This window comes from Dendrobium catenatum, unplaced genomic scaffold (assembly GCF_001605985.2).
Source record: "Dendrobium catenatum unplaced genomic scaffold, ASM160598v2 fragScaff_scaffold_1338, whole genome shotgun sequence".
NCBI classification, from domain to species: domain Eukaryota; kingdom Viridiplantae; phylum Streptophyta; class Magnoliopsida; order Asparagales; family Orchidaceae; genus Dendrobium; species Dendrobium catenatum.
This window is the reverse complement of record NW_021319800.1, coordinates 3,133,975-3,151,668: the sequence shown is the minus strand read 5'-3', so window position 1 is coordinate 3,151,668 and position 17,694 is coordinate 3,133,975. Positions and strand designations below refer to the sequence as shown.

Genomic DNA, 17,694 nt, shown 5'->3' with positions numbered 1-17,694 from the left:
AGCTTGCCCGCCTGCAGTCCTGACCTTCTAAATAATCCACGCTGACCGCCCAGGTGCCTGCCTTGGCACCGTACGCATCTGGCCCGGACGGCTTACCTTACCCCGTCCTGCCGCACTGCCGTGCGCCTCCACAACGGTTGGGATTCGAAACTCTCATCCAGTTTAGCTTTCATATGATAACGTCCTTTAACCATTTACATGCAATGCAAAAACAAAGTATATGTTTTTTTTTTTAACAATGACACTTAAGTTTGTATATTTTAAATTATGATTCTCTTCAAAAAATTAAGTGCTCATTCTCTAAAAATTTGAAATTATATTAAATAAAATTAATAATAAATGAAAAAAGAAAAAAATTAAAAATTAGTATTTATTTCAACATAAAGTATTATAATAAAATAGATACATACTAAACTAGAAATCTCAATTAAAAAATAAGAAGTACATATTGATTAAAATAAATTAAGCAACTTCATAATGTTTATTAACAATACTAATTAATTTTTCTGAATTATTAAAAAATGGAACTAATTAATTTAAAAAAAATTATATTAATAAATAAAATAACTACTAATTAATTTTTAATAAATTGAAATTAAATTAAGAATAGCATTAATATAATCTTTTAATAATTATTTTTAAATTCATTTAAAATTAGTTTAATATTTATTCTTATTTTTTCTTTAATTTTTTAAAAAGCACCGGATGAAAAAATTGGAAAAAGCCGCTGGGAAAATTCCATGGGGAGAAAACCGGCGCGGAACAGTGCCGAAAAAAGCCGCCGGGCCGAAAAGTGGTCGCCGCCGGAAATGGTCCGCGAAAACTCTAGTGCATGTTTCCATGTAAGTGATCATAATCATTCATTTACTGCGCCACCCCCTATCGATATATTTGATGACCTAATTGGTGAGATCTTTAGCACTCCTCTGGACTTTAACTCATTTGTTTTTTTTTACTATAAATGAATATATCTAGCTGCATAGATTAGTATTAGTTGACTAGTTCAAACCCATCAAAATTACTTTATTTCTTATTAGATTTGAACTAGATTGAGAGTAGATTCACTACAAGGAAAAATCATACCCTTTTCTCCGGCGGCTTTTATGCGGCCGGAAAATTAACCTTTTCAGGGCGTTTGTAGATTTATCCGGCGGTATTAATTTTAGCCGAAGGTTAAAACGGCGTTCAGGAAAAATAAAATTCCGGCGGTTTACCGGCTGGCAATTATTCGCGGCTTTCCGATGGTCATAACACCACCAGTCAGATTATTTAAAAAAAAAAAGCCCTGCGGCCAGCCATTGGAGGATTTATGGGGGACCTAGGGGGGCACGTGCCCCCCCCTTCCCCGTCCCCTATTGACTGAAATTAACTTTTATGGCAACCTTCTCTCTCTCTCTCTCTTCCTCTCTGCCCTCTCCATTCGCATTTTTGTTATCTTGTTCGTTAAAATGGCAATTTGTACTTGATGAATTCTTTCCTCTCTCTCTCTATCTCATGAGAAGTGAGCTATGATAATTTTTTCACTTAGCGTCATTTTATTATTTATTTTATTAGACTCATCTTAAAATTTTTTCTTCATTTATATTTATCTCTTTGATTTATTATTTTTCATTTTTAATTATTTTTCTTCACTTAGAGTTTTTAAATAAAAACATTCATCAATTTGTTAAATTATTTAATTTAAATATCCAAATTTCTTTATAGAAAAAATTATGTAATTAATCCACAACAAATTACGACTAGAGAAATATTACAATATTTAAATTTAAATTAAGTAGCTTAAATATACTAATTATAATTTTATATTTTTTATATTAATAAGACAGCATTTTTATATTTATTTACTCATTATAAAATATTTTTAATTATTTTTTTATTTTTAAATTTAGACTGAAAACGCTAAGTTAGATATTTTTAAAAAATTTGACATTTCTATTTCAATTTTCAGCGTCAAATGAAAAATCTTGACGAAATTTTTCAAATTAAAAATTTGTCTGCCCCCGCACGATAAAAATAATCCTGGCTCTGCCACTTCGGCTTTAAGCCCATCCCGGAAATCCCGGCCCCTCCTGCCGGAACCGAGCCCAACCCACGACCGCTACCTCAGCGCCCGATCTTTGCCGCAGCTACCGCGTGCTCGCGCCTACCGTTAGCGCAGTCTGGTGCTGCCGAAGGTACCCACCAGACCGCGCCCTGTCGTGAGCCAACCAGCTGCAGACCACAAAGAATGCGTCGCGCGGACCGCGCCCCGCCAGACCGAGTGTCGCGCCGGAATCCGCCAACGCGTAGCTGCGGAATAACGCACAACGCGTGAGACCACCCGGAGCACCCGAGACTGCCGCCAACCCGCCTGCTCCCCCGCTTTGTCTCTCCCCTGAGACAAATCGAAAACCTGAGACTCTTCACCCGCAGCCCCCCCCCACCGACGCACAAGGGCTCCCCAATCGCGACCGAATCCTGCCAAAATGAAATAGATACAGATATTTTTTTAATTTATCTTAAAACATGTTACTGAATAAATAAATTAAAACTTGTTTATTTAAAGATTTATATCTTTAATTGATAATTAAAAAAAACTAGTTAAAGTAATAATAAATTAAAATATGATTATTTAAATTAAAAAAAAATTATTTTTAAATAAATAATTAATTAAAAATATAACTATTAAAATTATAATGAATTAAATGTGTTAATTAGTATCAAATATTTTATTTAAACTATCTTTTTAAGAAAAATAAAATTTATTTCAAAAATAAAATTAAAATAAATCAACTAAATAAATAACCAAAAATTTTCAAAAAAAAAATAAATAATAAATTTAAAAAAATATTTTTTAATTAAATCCTCATATACTTAAAAATTCTAAAAAGCCACCAAAATATACATCATATATTTTCGTCCACTTTTTAAAATAATTTTAAAATAGTTAAATAATTATTAATTTCAATTTAATAAAAAAATATAAAAATTTCTGACCTGAAAACATCTAAAGAACACGCAAGACGAGCAATTCTGCTGAACCTACTAGCGATACGATCCATCTCTCCGTCCCATATCTTTCCGGATCTAAGTCCAGGTTAAACACACTCGCTTCTCTCTCACCCACACGAAGCCAGAAACCGGAGGTCGAAATGAGAGATGAAGAAAACTCTGTACCGCCGGGGGAACCAGCCGCCTGCCGGTGACGCTGTCAGTAACCTCGATCGATCATCAGTTCACAGTATCCCCCGTGATCACACTGGATGCGCCCTGATACACACTATGATAACACTCTGCACCACAGCTGAGACGTCGCCCACAAAGATTCGATGCCGTATCGATAGGTGATCAGGTACTGTTCAACGAGTCACACATCGACACCTCTGCTCTAACTATGAGTATACGTAGAATAGTGTACGCACATCATGATAGATAGTCTAGTCAAGTCAATAGAAGATAATATATAAGAAGCAATAGAGATATAATGCGACACTATCCCCCTATATTAGATTAAAGTTAAAATCCCCAAATAGGAACCTAGTGATTCCCTAAAAATATGTGACCATTGGGTTCAGGCTCTAAGGTTATAATTTATCTAGAGTTACAGGCCATTGTATCACTAGTCTTAGTTTATCATTATCAATAAACAATAGCAATATGACATAAGAAGCACCCAGGAAACATTTTAAACGTAAGAGTGACATCATAACATCCAATAGGTTCTCTAGCCCTACCTCCGATAGAGCCTTAATCTTTTTTCTGAATAAACTTTTCAAAAAGTCTGCTAAAGTAGATAAAGTTAACTCAACTGAACTTTTATGGTTGACCCAAGAATTTACTTGACTCTTTGAGTTTTAATTCTAATTATAATTGTCTGGATGATTGGCAATGATTGGAAAAGAAAGCTAAAAGATATGGAACCACCCATAAATAACCTAAAATGGTTAATATGATTGACTTCTCTATATTGAGCTGTGATTAGCTTAAAGAAATTAATTTGGGCCGGCTTCAAGATTCTCATGTATACAGAAAAATAATGGAACAAAAACAAGATTAATATTCTCCTAAAATTATGATCAAATCGATACTACCTCAGCATCGCTATCCACAACTAGTCAGCCTAAATCCCCAGATCTGTCAGATGGCCTAGATACCGCCGCCCATTCTAATACTCTCGACTATATATCATATCTCTCAGCGACATCCAGTGCCACTCCGAGCCGCAACTCAACCTGCTCGGACTACACAGCTCGCATTCTAAGACTCATGTGAGATATCCATCATACGCTACTTACTAGTTAGTCTAATAATTCTGCGTGGTCGTATACCTATTTACCGGCGCTGGATCGTTTCCGTCGTACCGCGCTGTGCTATCTACGGTCTTGTCGCTTCAACGCATAGCATCTCGCTCTCTATCTATGGAATGACTACAATATATAGACTTCCCACTTCTGCTATCTGTCATATCTCGTGCCATGCCTTTTAGAAATAAATAAAATTTTTACTCACCCACCTTTATTCAAACTTTTTTTAGTTTAAAATTCCTAATTGAAACATATTTACTCAAACCTTAGCAATAACTAACATCCAAAAATCTAATAAGCCAGACCCGAAATATCTAATACTCGCCCTTAATGAATGTCTAGATTCACTTTTTACAATAGCCAATATACAAATATTTAAAATGGAAACCACCACAACCCACCACCCACCAGAAACTCATATCTGACATTTCATGTACGACCTTACGACATCTACCATTTGGGCAAACCATTTGAAGACCCGAAACATGCATAATATAACAGCAAATTCTAAGAGCTTTATTCGAAACATGTAATAACCACTAATCATCAATCATATTCAAATACCAACCATCCCACTTCTATTAGGAACACACACAAAAGCTTAATTCCAACTTTTTTTGATTCTGCTGCCCCTCGAACATTACAGGTCAACTTTTGATTTATATTTAGACACTCCTCAACCTGGGATGAAACCTCTAAACATTTCAAAACTCATGCAAACTACTTAAGACATGAGTACATTCCTCCCATAATTCAATTATATTCATATATATATTAAACATCTTCTATGATTATGAAAAGAATGCACACTTAATATTCATTGATTTCTATTATTAATCGAACCTTTTTAAATTGGGCATGTCCCTATAATCTTTCCACTCCAAATTCTCATCTAAAAATGATTTCACCTATTTCACCAATCCCAAACTTTAATATATTCTTACAGACCTTTTCATCACTGCAACACAAAATATTAAATTATCTCCACCAACATAAACTTTCAAGTGCGCATAACAGATATCATTTAAATCTTTTTATGATTTTCAAAAAAAAATTTTATCTTTTTCAATCGAAGGCAGCAAACATTTTATCAGATGGAAACTTTAAGATTCTATGCAAAAATAAACGTATACTTACTACTTCAAAAATTGGATTCTTCATTTGATGGAATTAAATAGATTGGGTTTTTAAATATATTTGCATTTTTTATGAGAAAATTCTATTATGTACTCTCTATATACCACCATATCATGATAGCTCGTGTGGCATCCTACTGCGCAACGTCTCGTCTCTGAACTCATATATCGGTCTCTCTCTTCTTATCTCTGATCAATGAATACGAGATGTCTCAGTGGTTCGTACATATATATATATATTATAGATGTGTGATCCCGTCCATATCTCTCTCAGACCTGGACAACAGTGCTAAAAATCACGATCCATACATATATGCCTTTGCTCTCTGCGCTAGTGCCTTACCCCCGCCTCTGAAGATACTTAATGATAAGTACCGTTGATAGTCCTATTCTATACACTGCAGTGAGCTCTCTACGTCTAGTGATGCATTCTCGCTCTCATAGCGACTCAGCGGCTCATCTGGACCCGGCTGCATAGTTGGCCGTACGGTGGCGCCCTCTCAGACCCTACATGACTCTCTACTCTGTGTTACGCCAGCACCTTGCCTTCTTCCTCGCACGAGTGTATTAAGAGTTCAGCTCATTACATGCTACGTTAGTATCCTAACATCCTCTGCTCTCGCGACGGCTAACTACTGGCATATCCTCTCTCGATCAAGTCGCTCGGCACTACGACTTATCCATTACTCTTCTCGCTGATAATAGCACATGGCTCCGCCTTCGTTTCTCTAGCTAGCTCGTAGCGAGCGCCTCGACAACTAACCTCCCACATATATAGTGTGCGTGACAGCACTGCCATAATTGGCTCGAGCGAAAAATATTTGGCAGCAAACCTCAATGAATACATTCTAATTAAGTAGAAATACATGTTTGAAGATTTCGTGAATTCATCCCATCTGCAACATAAATTCCGCCTCCACCTAACAGTTCATTTCCCAAATCATAATTAACAAAATTTCTATTAAATCCCGTATAGAAATATCGGAATATGTTAGGGGGCTCTCTCTCTCTCATTAAAATGACCAACTCAGTTGCTCCCCACACTTCTCCCTTCTTCGCACATTTGCCCATATGTACAGTTTCTCGTACGTAAAGATTCATTTCCACATAACCAACTCTTTAAACCTATTCCCCTCTTCCACCACCCAAACTCTGCGCAACGATGATCTGTTTCATCCAACTCCTCTTCTACGATAATACTCTAGTTTCAGCTGATTGCCATCATTCTAACGAACCCTTTGGGCTCGCATGCAGTAGAAACATTCACTCTTTTGCTAAATTCGCCTATACGTCGGATCTGACTTGAATAATAAAACTCTGCCAATTGATCATTGCTCCGCCGTTAACGGCAAAACTGTTCACTGTTTGTCTGATCTAAGAAACCAAAGCTATCTCTTGGCCTAGTATATTGAAACAAGATTCTAATAGTAGAATAGCCATAATCAAACGGAAGCATGATTATGACCTAAAAGTTTAAAGCAATGAGGAAAGGAAAGCTCCACACATTACAGATCCTTAAATGCCTTAATTATATGACTTTCATATCAAGTTAATATTCATCAATATCAACGTAAATTAAAAGATGAAGAAGAAGAGCCCAACAAGAAGACCTTACATGATAAAATCCAATTTTCATAGAGAGACTATATCAAATTTACGTGGAGCAGGTGATTAAGTGCCCAGCCAGTAAATTTCCCATGGCCTTCGATATATCCAGGGATCCGTTATGCATGGCGCTTCCCTAACCTAAAAGGTGAGGAGAGCCTCTAGTACAGTACCATGCAAAGACAACTTTGAAAAAAAAAAGAGAATTATTAGACAGAGAACATTAAACTGTTCACATTGAATCTTATACTTTCAATTAAACCAAAAAACTGTGAATCTAAGAACTATAATGATCACAAACCTTAATCTTCCAAACATCATACGAAACCACATTAATCATTGTGCCCCACCCGAAAACAAACCCCTAATAATACTAGATATGATAAAAGAGCAACCTCAATCTCCTCCAACTATAACACTATCCTATCAACACCTATAATCTCCACTAAGCTTTCAAGACCCAAACACTATGGAGAAAACCAGAAAATTAACAAGTAACTCGTTTTCATATCTGCTTGTATTATCTCCTACAGGTTCTCTCTGCAAAAATTTTATAAGCCAATGCAGAATGATTCACTACCATGCGAACTCAAAGTGCCGTATACTTCTGATATAATTTTATAACCTCTCTTATATAATGCATGTGCACGTTGCGTGTGATCTAACTCAAACGTTTATGCTCGTGTTCTAGTTAATAGAATTAAGAGCATCCAAGCCATGCTTGAGAGGCCTTTTTTGCCCCATAACATCGCTCAATTTACAGTAAAAATGGCATCGGCGCAACACCCGAAAGACCTATCACCACCCCACTCAAACTGATTCACCCCAACAGAAAACGGTAGAATACAAGCCAAGAACAAAAAATAGTCAAAATGTAACCACAAAACGAGATGAAAAACCCAGGCCAAACAAGAAAAAATTAAGAACATCCAAGTATATAAAATACATAAAAAGTTTGAACAGTTCTCCAATTAAAGCATCTAATTGAAAAAATTAATAGAAGGTTTGACTAAAAGAATGACACAAAAAATGATGATGATAATTCAAATGACATCAGAATTTATGGTACAAGGCTAAAGCTGCGTTAAGCCACCAATTATTTATGGAGGTCAGAGTGGTCATGGCTTTAGTGATTAAGAGGTCTAATGTGACAGTGGGTGGAAATATCAAAGATAATCATCTGAGGTTAAATTTATAAACTCAAGAAGTGAAAAAAAAAAGAATAGAAGAAAACGAGCCAAATTTACCTAAAAAGGTAAAAAAAACTATTTCGTATTTCAATGGTCCATTCGGAATATAGGAGCTCATAGTTGTGATTGAAATATGCTCAATATATTTTGCCGAACGCAGGAATTTGGTCATTAATGATTGGCCTAAAACTGTATCTCTCTTCCCTTTATTTTAATTGATAATTAAAATAAACTAGTTAAGTAACAATTAATTAAAATATGTTATTAAATTAATAAAAAAATTATTAAATAAATAAGTCTAATTAATTAATTAAATGTGTTATTAGTATCAAATTTTTTTATTTAAACTATCTTTTAACAGAAAATAAAATTAAATAAATCAACTAAATTAATTAAAAAATTTAAAAAAATAAATAATAATTTTTAATTTAAATCCTTATACTTAAATTAAGGAAAAAATTAATATTATTTTTTGTCATTTTTTAAAAATAATTTAAATAGTTATAATTTTAATCAATTTAATAAATAATTTTAAAATTTCTCCTGAAAACTTGAAAAGCCGCCGGAAAATTTAGAACAAAATAAACCGTTGGAAAGCCGCCGGAAAACTGACCGCCGGAAAGCCGCCGGAAAATTCCGCCGGTAATAAGTGATTTTCCTGTAGTGGATGGATCATCACAATAGGTCAAGTCATGAGATATTTAGGCTAGAGTTAGCCTATATAGATTAAAGATCCAATAGGCCTAGTGGGTGCCAATTGGGTTAGGTCTAAGGTTAATTTATCTAGAGTTAGGGCTTGTATTCACTAGCTTAGTTTAATTATAATAGTATGACAAGACTAAGGAATTTTAGTGACATCATAAATCATGGTTCTCTAGCCCTGATAGAGCTTAATTTTTTTTATAACTTTTAAGTCTGACTAAAGTGATAAAGTTAACTCAACTGAACTTTTGGTTGACCAAGATTTACTTGATTGATTGAGTTTAATTCAATATATTGGATGATTGGTTGAGCAAGCTAAGTTTGGCCTAAATAACTAAAATGGTTTTATTGATTGATTTATTGAGTGTGATTAGCTTAAAGAATTAATTTGAAGGTTCAAGGATTCTATACAGAGAATATGGGCAAAAAAAAGTTTATTCTCCTATTAGACAAATGACCAAGTTGATAGCCCATTATTACATGACTTTCAATGCTCCCCATCGACATTCACCCAAAGATAGTAAATTAATGATTGATATCAACTAACTACCAATATTTGATGCTCAAATTTTTGGACATTTGATCTTCCCTCCTATTAGAAAATAATAAATTTGACTTCCCACCATTATTGAACTTTTTGAGTTTTCTATTGACTATTACTCAACTCTGCTAATAACCAACATCCAAAATCTATAAGCCACCGACTTCTAATAATCGCCCTATGAATTGTCAGACACTTTTACTACCAATACAAATATTAAATGACCACCCACCATTGCTCAAATTCTAACATTTCCCGCCGACTACGATCTACCATTTGGCAAACATTGACGTATAACAATTGCTAGTTATTGACATGTTACACTCATCTTCTCATCATCCAACCTCACTTCCTATTAGAACAACAAAGCTAATCAACTTTTGTTGCTTGACCTCTAACATCTACAGTCAACTTTCATTAGACACTCCTCAACCTGATGACAACTCTAACATTTCAAAACTCATGCAACTACTAAGACATGAGACATCTCCCATAATTCAATTATATTACATTATATTAACATCTTCTATGATTATGAGAAATGCACCACTTATATTCATTGATTCATATTAATGGAACCATTTTAATTGGGGCATGTCCCTATAATCTTTTCCACTCAAATTTTTCATCTAAAAATATTTCACCTCATACACCCAACTCCCAACTTATATATGTACTTACAGACTTTTCATCATGCAACCCAAATTTATTAAATTATCTCCACCAACATAAACTATCAGTGCATAACAAATATCATTAAAATCTTTATGATTTCAAAAAAATTTTATCTTCAATCGAAGGCAGCAAACATTTTATCAATGGAAAACTTAAATTCTATGCGAAAATAAAATATACTTACTTTCAAAAGATTGTCTTTCATTTGATTGGAATTAAATAGATTGATTTTTAAATATATTTTGCATTTATGGAGAAATTCTCATTAATAGCATTTTCAAATTATAACGCAGGCTACATTTGGGATAATTTTTTTATTATTTTATAAAGCAATTTCTTAGTACATTTTTTTTTTAAATTTGAAATTTTTGTGCTAAAAAGTTCCTTCATAAAATAATAAAAAATAAAGGTAAAAACAAAGCCTTAGTTTTAAGAGAGCAAGCTTACGATCCTTCTTATATTTTTCACATATTTATTCAATAGTCAATATTCAATGTGATCGTGACCGGCAATACTTTGCGGGCCATATTTTACATGTGGTAAATTTTGTGATGCTTTTCGATGATTTTGATTTTTTTCAAGACATACATAAATCATTTTAAATATTATTTGACTTAAATCAAATATTCTTCAAAGGAAAATTTGATGAATAACTAACTTATATAGAAATTTAAGCCTGCATTCATCCCATCTGTCATAAAGTGCTTAAAGTCTTCAATCATAATAACAAAATAAAATCGTTGTTGAAATTAGAAAACAGATATAAAAATGAACCACCAGGTCCACATTCCTCTTGCAAATTGCAATGTAGTAGTCAAATAACATCCAAATAACAACTCTTAACTACCCCAACTAAACCCTTCACAAATGCAAGTGATCTGTAATCCCAAGCTTATTGATAACATCAAGTTTGTTAAGCTGATTGCATCATCTATAGACTTATGAGTAGAAACATCTACTTTTTTAAATGTCTGTCCCTTTACTCGATCTGATTGATATAAAACTCTGCCAAGTGGTCTATTGCCGTTAAACCAAAAAATATTCTCTATTTCTGATAGAACAAGTCTTTGGTATATATGAAAAAGAATAGTAAGAAAGCAATAATCAAACGGAAGCATGATTATGATCTAAAAAGTAAAGGAATAAGAAGAAAGCTCCACATACAGATCCTATAAATGTTTAAGTTATTATGACTTTCATATCAATTTTCATAATATCACACGTATTAAAAGAAGAAGAAGAAGAAGACCGAAATGATAACGATCCAATTTTTTCATAGAGAGATCTATTAAAATTTGCGGAGCAGGTATTAACTTGCCAGCCAGGTAATTTACCATGGCTTCATTTTATATTCCAGGTTTCGTTATGCATGGCGACTAGTAGTTGCAACAACTTTGAAAGTAATATTAGCAGAGACTTTGTAGCATTTGATCTTTATTTCATTAAACAAAACTGTGCAAGACATGTCACAAACCTAATCTTCCAAACTCTAACGAACCCATAACTTGGCCCCCACCCTTATACTAGTATATAAGAGAACCTCATCATCCTTCCCATGACATCCATCACCATCTCCACTAAGCTTTCAAGACCAAAACTATGGAGATTAACAAGTCTTGTTTTCTCTTCTGCTTGTTTCTCTGGTTCTCTCTGCAAATTCTTATAGCCAATGCAGAAGTTCACTACCATGACTTTGTGGTATGCTTTGTATATATTTATAACTCTTTTATATATGCATGTGCAGCGCTTGATTAATCAATAACTAGTTATGTGTTGTAATGATAGGTGCAAGCCAAGCCAGTGAAGAGGCTGTGCCATACTCGCTCAATTATTACAGTAAATGGGCAGTTCCCAGGGCCGACCCTCAAGGTCAGGAATGGAGACAGCTTGGTTGTCAAAGTTGTGAACCAGGCGAAGTATAATATTACCATCCATTGGTATGTTAAACTACTTATATCTGTTTTTCGAATGTATATATTTATGAGAAATATATGTAAATTTGACGCTAATATATGTACTTGTGATCAGGCATGGAATTAGACAGATGAGAAATGGTTGGGCAGATGGTCCTTCTTATGTGACACAATGCCCAATTCAGCCTGGAGGTACCTACACATACAGGTTCAAAATAGAGAACCAAGAGGGAACCTTATGGTGGCATGCTCACAGCTCTTGGCTTAGAGCTACAGTCTATGGAGCCTTAATAATCCTTCCCAAAAAGGATACTTCCTACCCCTTCGCCACACCAAAGAGAGAATTTCCTGTCATTCTTGGTATGATAATTTCTTTCCAGATTAATCTTCGGGGGATTAGGAAAAACATAAAAATCATTAACTAAAAGTGCTTCCTATTTGATTCATTGTAGATCGATGCAATTAATTAAGTATAAATTAAAAATTATTTAATTTTATCAGATTTACTTTGAACTGAATACATGAAGGATTAATTAACTCTACAAGTAGTTTAATTATAAGGGTTTGAAAGTCAATACGAAAGTATTTTTACACAAATCATTCTAACTTTACAGAAGCAAAAGTCTTTAAATCATCATCACTGAATAAAAAAGGCATAATCAATAATTAATACATGGATAACGAGTGAATAATTAGCTAACAGTAGCTACCACAATGTCAGGTGAGTGGTGGAATTCGAACCCCATTGACGTCATCCGGCAAGCACTGAAAACCGGAGCAGCTCCGAACAATTCTGATGCCTTCACCATCAATGGCCAACCAGGAGATCTCTACAAATGCTCCAGCAAAGGTAATCTAATCTTCCCATTGACAAATTGGTACTGTACTGTCATTTGAATATATACAGTTACTCGATCCAGCCCAATTTCTGTGTCTTATTGAAATATAAGAATATGAAATCAATGCAGAAACTACGGTACTCCCGGTGGGTCCCGGCGAGACGATCCTCCTCCGCCTCATCAACGCCGCCATGGTCAACGAGCTCTTTTTCTCGGTAGCCGACCACAAAATGACCGTGGTGGCCGCCGACGCCTCTTACACTAAGCCCTTTACAACCTCAGTCATCCTTCTTGGACCGGGCCAGACCAATGACGTCCTTATCCAAACCAACCAGCCCGCTGGCCGCTACTACCTAGCCGCCCACGCCTACGAAAGCGGACCGCCGAACACCCCTTTCGACAACACAACCACCACCGCCATCCTCAGCTACGAAAACCAAATCACTTCAACACAGCCAAAGCCCGCCGCTTTACCAGCCTTCAACGACACGGCAACCGCCGCCGCTTTCACAGCGAGCATTAAGAGCCCGAGACCCGTCAAAATCCCCGGACCCGTAAATGAGAACCTCTTCTTCACAGTCGGGCTGGGCCTTTTTAACTGCCCGCCGGGAAAAACATGTAGCGGTCCCAACGGCACTCGGTTCACCGCTAGCATGAACAATTACTCTTTTGTTCTCCCGAAACGGCAGTCTTTGCTCCAAGCCGCGGAATTCGGCATTCCCGGCGTGTTCACGACAGATTTCCCGGCTACCCCTCCCGTCAAATTCGACTACACTGGCAACAATATAAGCCCGAGCCTTTACCAACCCGTTAAAGCCACGAAGCTCTATCCGCTGAAATACGGTTCGGTTGTTCAGCTAGTGATGCAGGGAACCAACATCGTCGCCTCGGAGGAACACCCAATGCATATCCATGGTTACGAATTCTACGTGTTGGCGACGGGAACAGGAAACTTCAATGCGAAGAAGGATACGGCGAAGTTCAATCTCGTGGACCCGCCGCGCAGGAACACAATTGGCGTGCCAGTGAAGGGGTGGGCAGTCATAAGGTTCGTGGCCGATAATCCTGGCGTTTGGTTTGTTCATTGCCATATCGACTCTCATCTGACATGGGGCTTGGCTATGGCGTTTCTGGTGGAGAATGGAGTTGGGAAATTGCAATCTACCATTCCTCCTCCGCTGGACCTTCCAAAATGCTAGGATCTGAAAGAAGTGAACTCTGCTCTGTCCTGAAGCCAGATCGAATCGTTTGCTGCTCTGTTTGGCTGAGGAGGGTTACTTAAATTGTTTTCTTTTGTCTCTGTTCGTAGTTAATGGATTTTGGTTAGTTGATTTAACTTGCATATTGTGCAAGTATGAGATAATTAATTATCAGAAATTGTTTCTTCTTAGTTAAAGCATTGGATTATTGCTAATTTCATTGATGCAATCTTATTGTGACTTGGTGCAATGGTCACGTTAGTGTATTGTTTAGGTCCTGTTTAGTGCAGTTATTTCATTATCAGAAAATTGTTGTAACTTTATTTGACTATTATAAATTCTTTTTTTTAAATTTTTATGATGATAAATATATTTGTACATTCAAATGTTTTCTGGACTTGGTTCGGATTAAGCTAGGTTGATTTAGTTCATCTTGGCGAGGCGAGTAGGTTGAAGATAGAGAACTCGCAAATTCTCCAATGATAGAGAACATGTTGACTCGTCTAAGGATAAAGAACTTGTCAACTCGCTAGAACCATGAAGAGCTTGCTAAAGCCTATTCAACTCGTACTACTAATGGCCTGTGCTAATTTAGCCAGTACGCAACATACTTTATGTGTAATTTGTAATAGCCTTCACAAGGCAATGACATTACTGCAACCAAGATTTCATCTGTTCAATACCACACAATCGACCACATTCTCACCATGAAGTAAATGCAAATTTTCTTGTAAAATAGCTACATGCCATCTAAAATTAGATGATGAAGAGTCATCGAGACTTAATATATATTTTTTATAATGGAAAACCTCAAGTCTAGGCCTATAAAACAAGGAGCTAGGGAGATCCTACTTTTATATCATCAAATTATCATTATCCTACTTTTATATCTTTTGATAAATCTCAACAACATACCTCATTCCTTGCCCTCTTTTATCTTATCAATCTTATAAAGCCTTATGAGCAAGGTCCAAGTGTCACCTATGAACAAATTTATTTTCAATATCCTCGAAAGTATGATGTGCATGAATTAATGTTATAAATAAGAAATTAAGTACTACAAGAAATGGAGCATCGTATCCAAAGTGAATCAATTAACATGAATAACCAATATTTTGTTACTAGTAAACAACTAGTGAAGATGAAGGAAAAACACATTAAAATGGTCCAAGGAGCTCTGGAACAAACCAATAAGTACCTCTCAAGGGAAGATGTACCCGAGGTGTCATTTAACTAATGATATCAAAATTCAAGTTAGAGAGAGAAGGAAAATTTCAAAAATTTATTTCGCGCGGTTTCAGGCTTGCTCAGATGGCGGCAGAAGGTCGTCGGCTGGCAATCCTTTTGATGGTCGGCATTCTACTGCTGGTGCTCTGTTTTCAGCTCGTTCGAATTCGGTCTAATCTTCGCCTGCTTTTGGAGACGTAAGTTCAGGGTTTGCACAAGATGGAAAGTTGATGTCTATGACTGGTAAGCCTTTGATCATCAACGAAGGTGGTTTGTTTACTTCTAAAAAACCTATCGAAGAAATAGGTAAATGAAAAAAAGTAATGGTCGATAGCTTGGTTAAAATTTCAAATAAATCTAGAACTCTCCCATATTCTAGATTTGATATGAAATCAAATAATGATGCTTCTTCTTCTTCGTCTGGCTCAAAGATGGCTTTGAATGTAGTGGGAGATGCTAAACTTGTGGGTGAGGATTCAGAGAGGTTTGGTTCTAAATTCATGGATTCTGCTGGAATTAACTTGAAGATGATCCATGTCTCGAAAAATGATAAGAGAGATTTTAATCATGTTAATTATATTGATACTTCAAAACGTGAAGATGTTCGCTCTGTCTAATCGGTGGTTGATATTGAGAAGGTCCTTATTTGTGAAGAAGGAGATATGGGTGAATGCAATAAAGATGACAATCGACCAGCTGTTCCCAAACAATTGTCTAGCAATGTGTTGCAAAATGCTTGGAGTAAAAAGTCGAATATCAATGTCAGAGATCTGAATTATGGTGAAGATTTTATTGAGAATAGTTCAGTGGTTAAGTTGCATTTACAAAACAAATTGGAAAACTCAAAAAGCTTCAAAATTCATTGGCGGTCAAAGTATTTGGTGAGAATGTTCCCTTTCATGTGGTTAGTATGGAGTTGAGGAGACAATGGTCTAAATTTGGTAGATTTCATCTAACAATGCTTGGAATGGGATGGGTTCTATGTGCGTTTTATGAACTAGAAACATTGGAATCAATTTTTTTCTAATGGACCTTGGTATGTTATTAAACATATCATTGGATTGGATAGATGGTCTCCATCCTTTTCTCCTTCCTCTTTGAAAGGGTTATCAACTCCTATATGGATTAGAATGCCATAATTACCATTATAATGTTGGGATGAAATTAATATATGCAACATTGCTTCCAGAGTTTGTACACCACATATGATTGATGGGAACATATTTCAATGGGGGAGAAGGGAACTTGCAAGAAATTGTATTCGAATCAAGTTGGATGGTAAGTTTCCATTGGGAACCGGGTAGAGGGGAGCTCAGGTAAATTCTTTCAGATAATCAAATATGAAAGGATATCTAACTTCATCTACAATCATGGTAAGATAGGGCACTTAAATTGTGAGTACAAAGCTATGGAGGTGAATCAGGCTTCTAATCCAATAGAAAATATGGATAAAAATGTTAGGCCAACTTAGTTGAGAAACTCAAGATCAACTAACGGGGTTACATTTGATGCTGATGCAAGTAAAGTTGAATATGAACCGTGGGTTCATGTCAATTATGGGAAGAAAATGTTTAAAGTTCTGGTTTCATAAATGCTGGGTTCCATCCATTGAAGGAGGATGGTGGGAAGGGGACTGAAATAATGAAGCTTGATGGAATTGAAAGGGAACTAGAGATCGTTAATTGCCTAACAGGAGTGAAGAATCTGATTTAGTGCTGGGAGGAGTTCTATCTAAAGATGCAAATCAAGTTTAAGATTTTATTCAAGATTGTCATGTGTATATGCTGGCTTCGGAAAAAGAAGGGGCATGATTTCTAATTATTGTATTATTCCTAGTGATGACAACAAATTTAAAGTCTTAGATGGAATGGTTGAAAAAGGGGAGATATTTTGCCCAAAGAAGGTTGTTGTGACATCTTCTATTATTTTAATTTATATTAGAAAATTGGGCGATGAAAATATAGAGATGAAAATCGAGGTGATGGATGGTGATTTGGGCTTCAAAGAAGGTGGTTCTTCTAATGCCAAGAAGAAAGGTTTCAAACAACTTAAAGGTTTGGGTCCTATTAAATTGGCTCCTAGGAGTAGGAAAGTGGATGGTGAACAAAAACATAAAGTGGGGATCACATCCCCTCGTGGATAATTATGTCTTCTATAGCTTTCTGGAACTATAGAGGAGCTAGGAAAAGGAAAGCTTCCTATATCTCAAGGAGTTCATGAAGGATCATGGTGTATTTTTTTTGGGGTTTGTTGGAAATCAAATTATCTTTGATTGATATAAGGGATTTTAATTTGTTAATTGGTGTTGATTGGGATTATTTCCAAGTTCCATCAGAAGGATTGTCAGGAGGCATTCTGGTGGTATTGACGTATAGTATGGCTAT

At 35.7% G+C, this 17,694-nt stretch overlaps 1 protein-coding gene across 1 annotated transcript; it reads left to right on the top strand.

Moving 5' to 3' along the window:
- Window positions 1-11,917: 11,917 nt before the first annotated feature.
- On the top strand, window positions 11,918-14,418 carry LOC110101485 (laccase-3). Its single transcript, XM_028699541.1, has 4 exons — window positions 11,918-12,069; window positions 12,161-12,405; window positions 12,767-12,895; window positions 13,014-14,418. Exons 2-4 carry the CDS (start codon window positions 12,177-12,179, stop codon window positions 14,081-14,083), a joined length of 1,428 nt encoding a protein of 475 aa, XP_028555374.1. The 5' UTR covers window positions 11,918-12,069; window positions 12,161-12,176; the 3' UTR covers window positions 14,084-14,418.
- The last annotated feature ends 3,276 nt before the right edge of the window (window positions 14,419-17,694 follow it).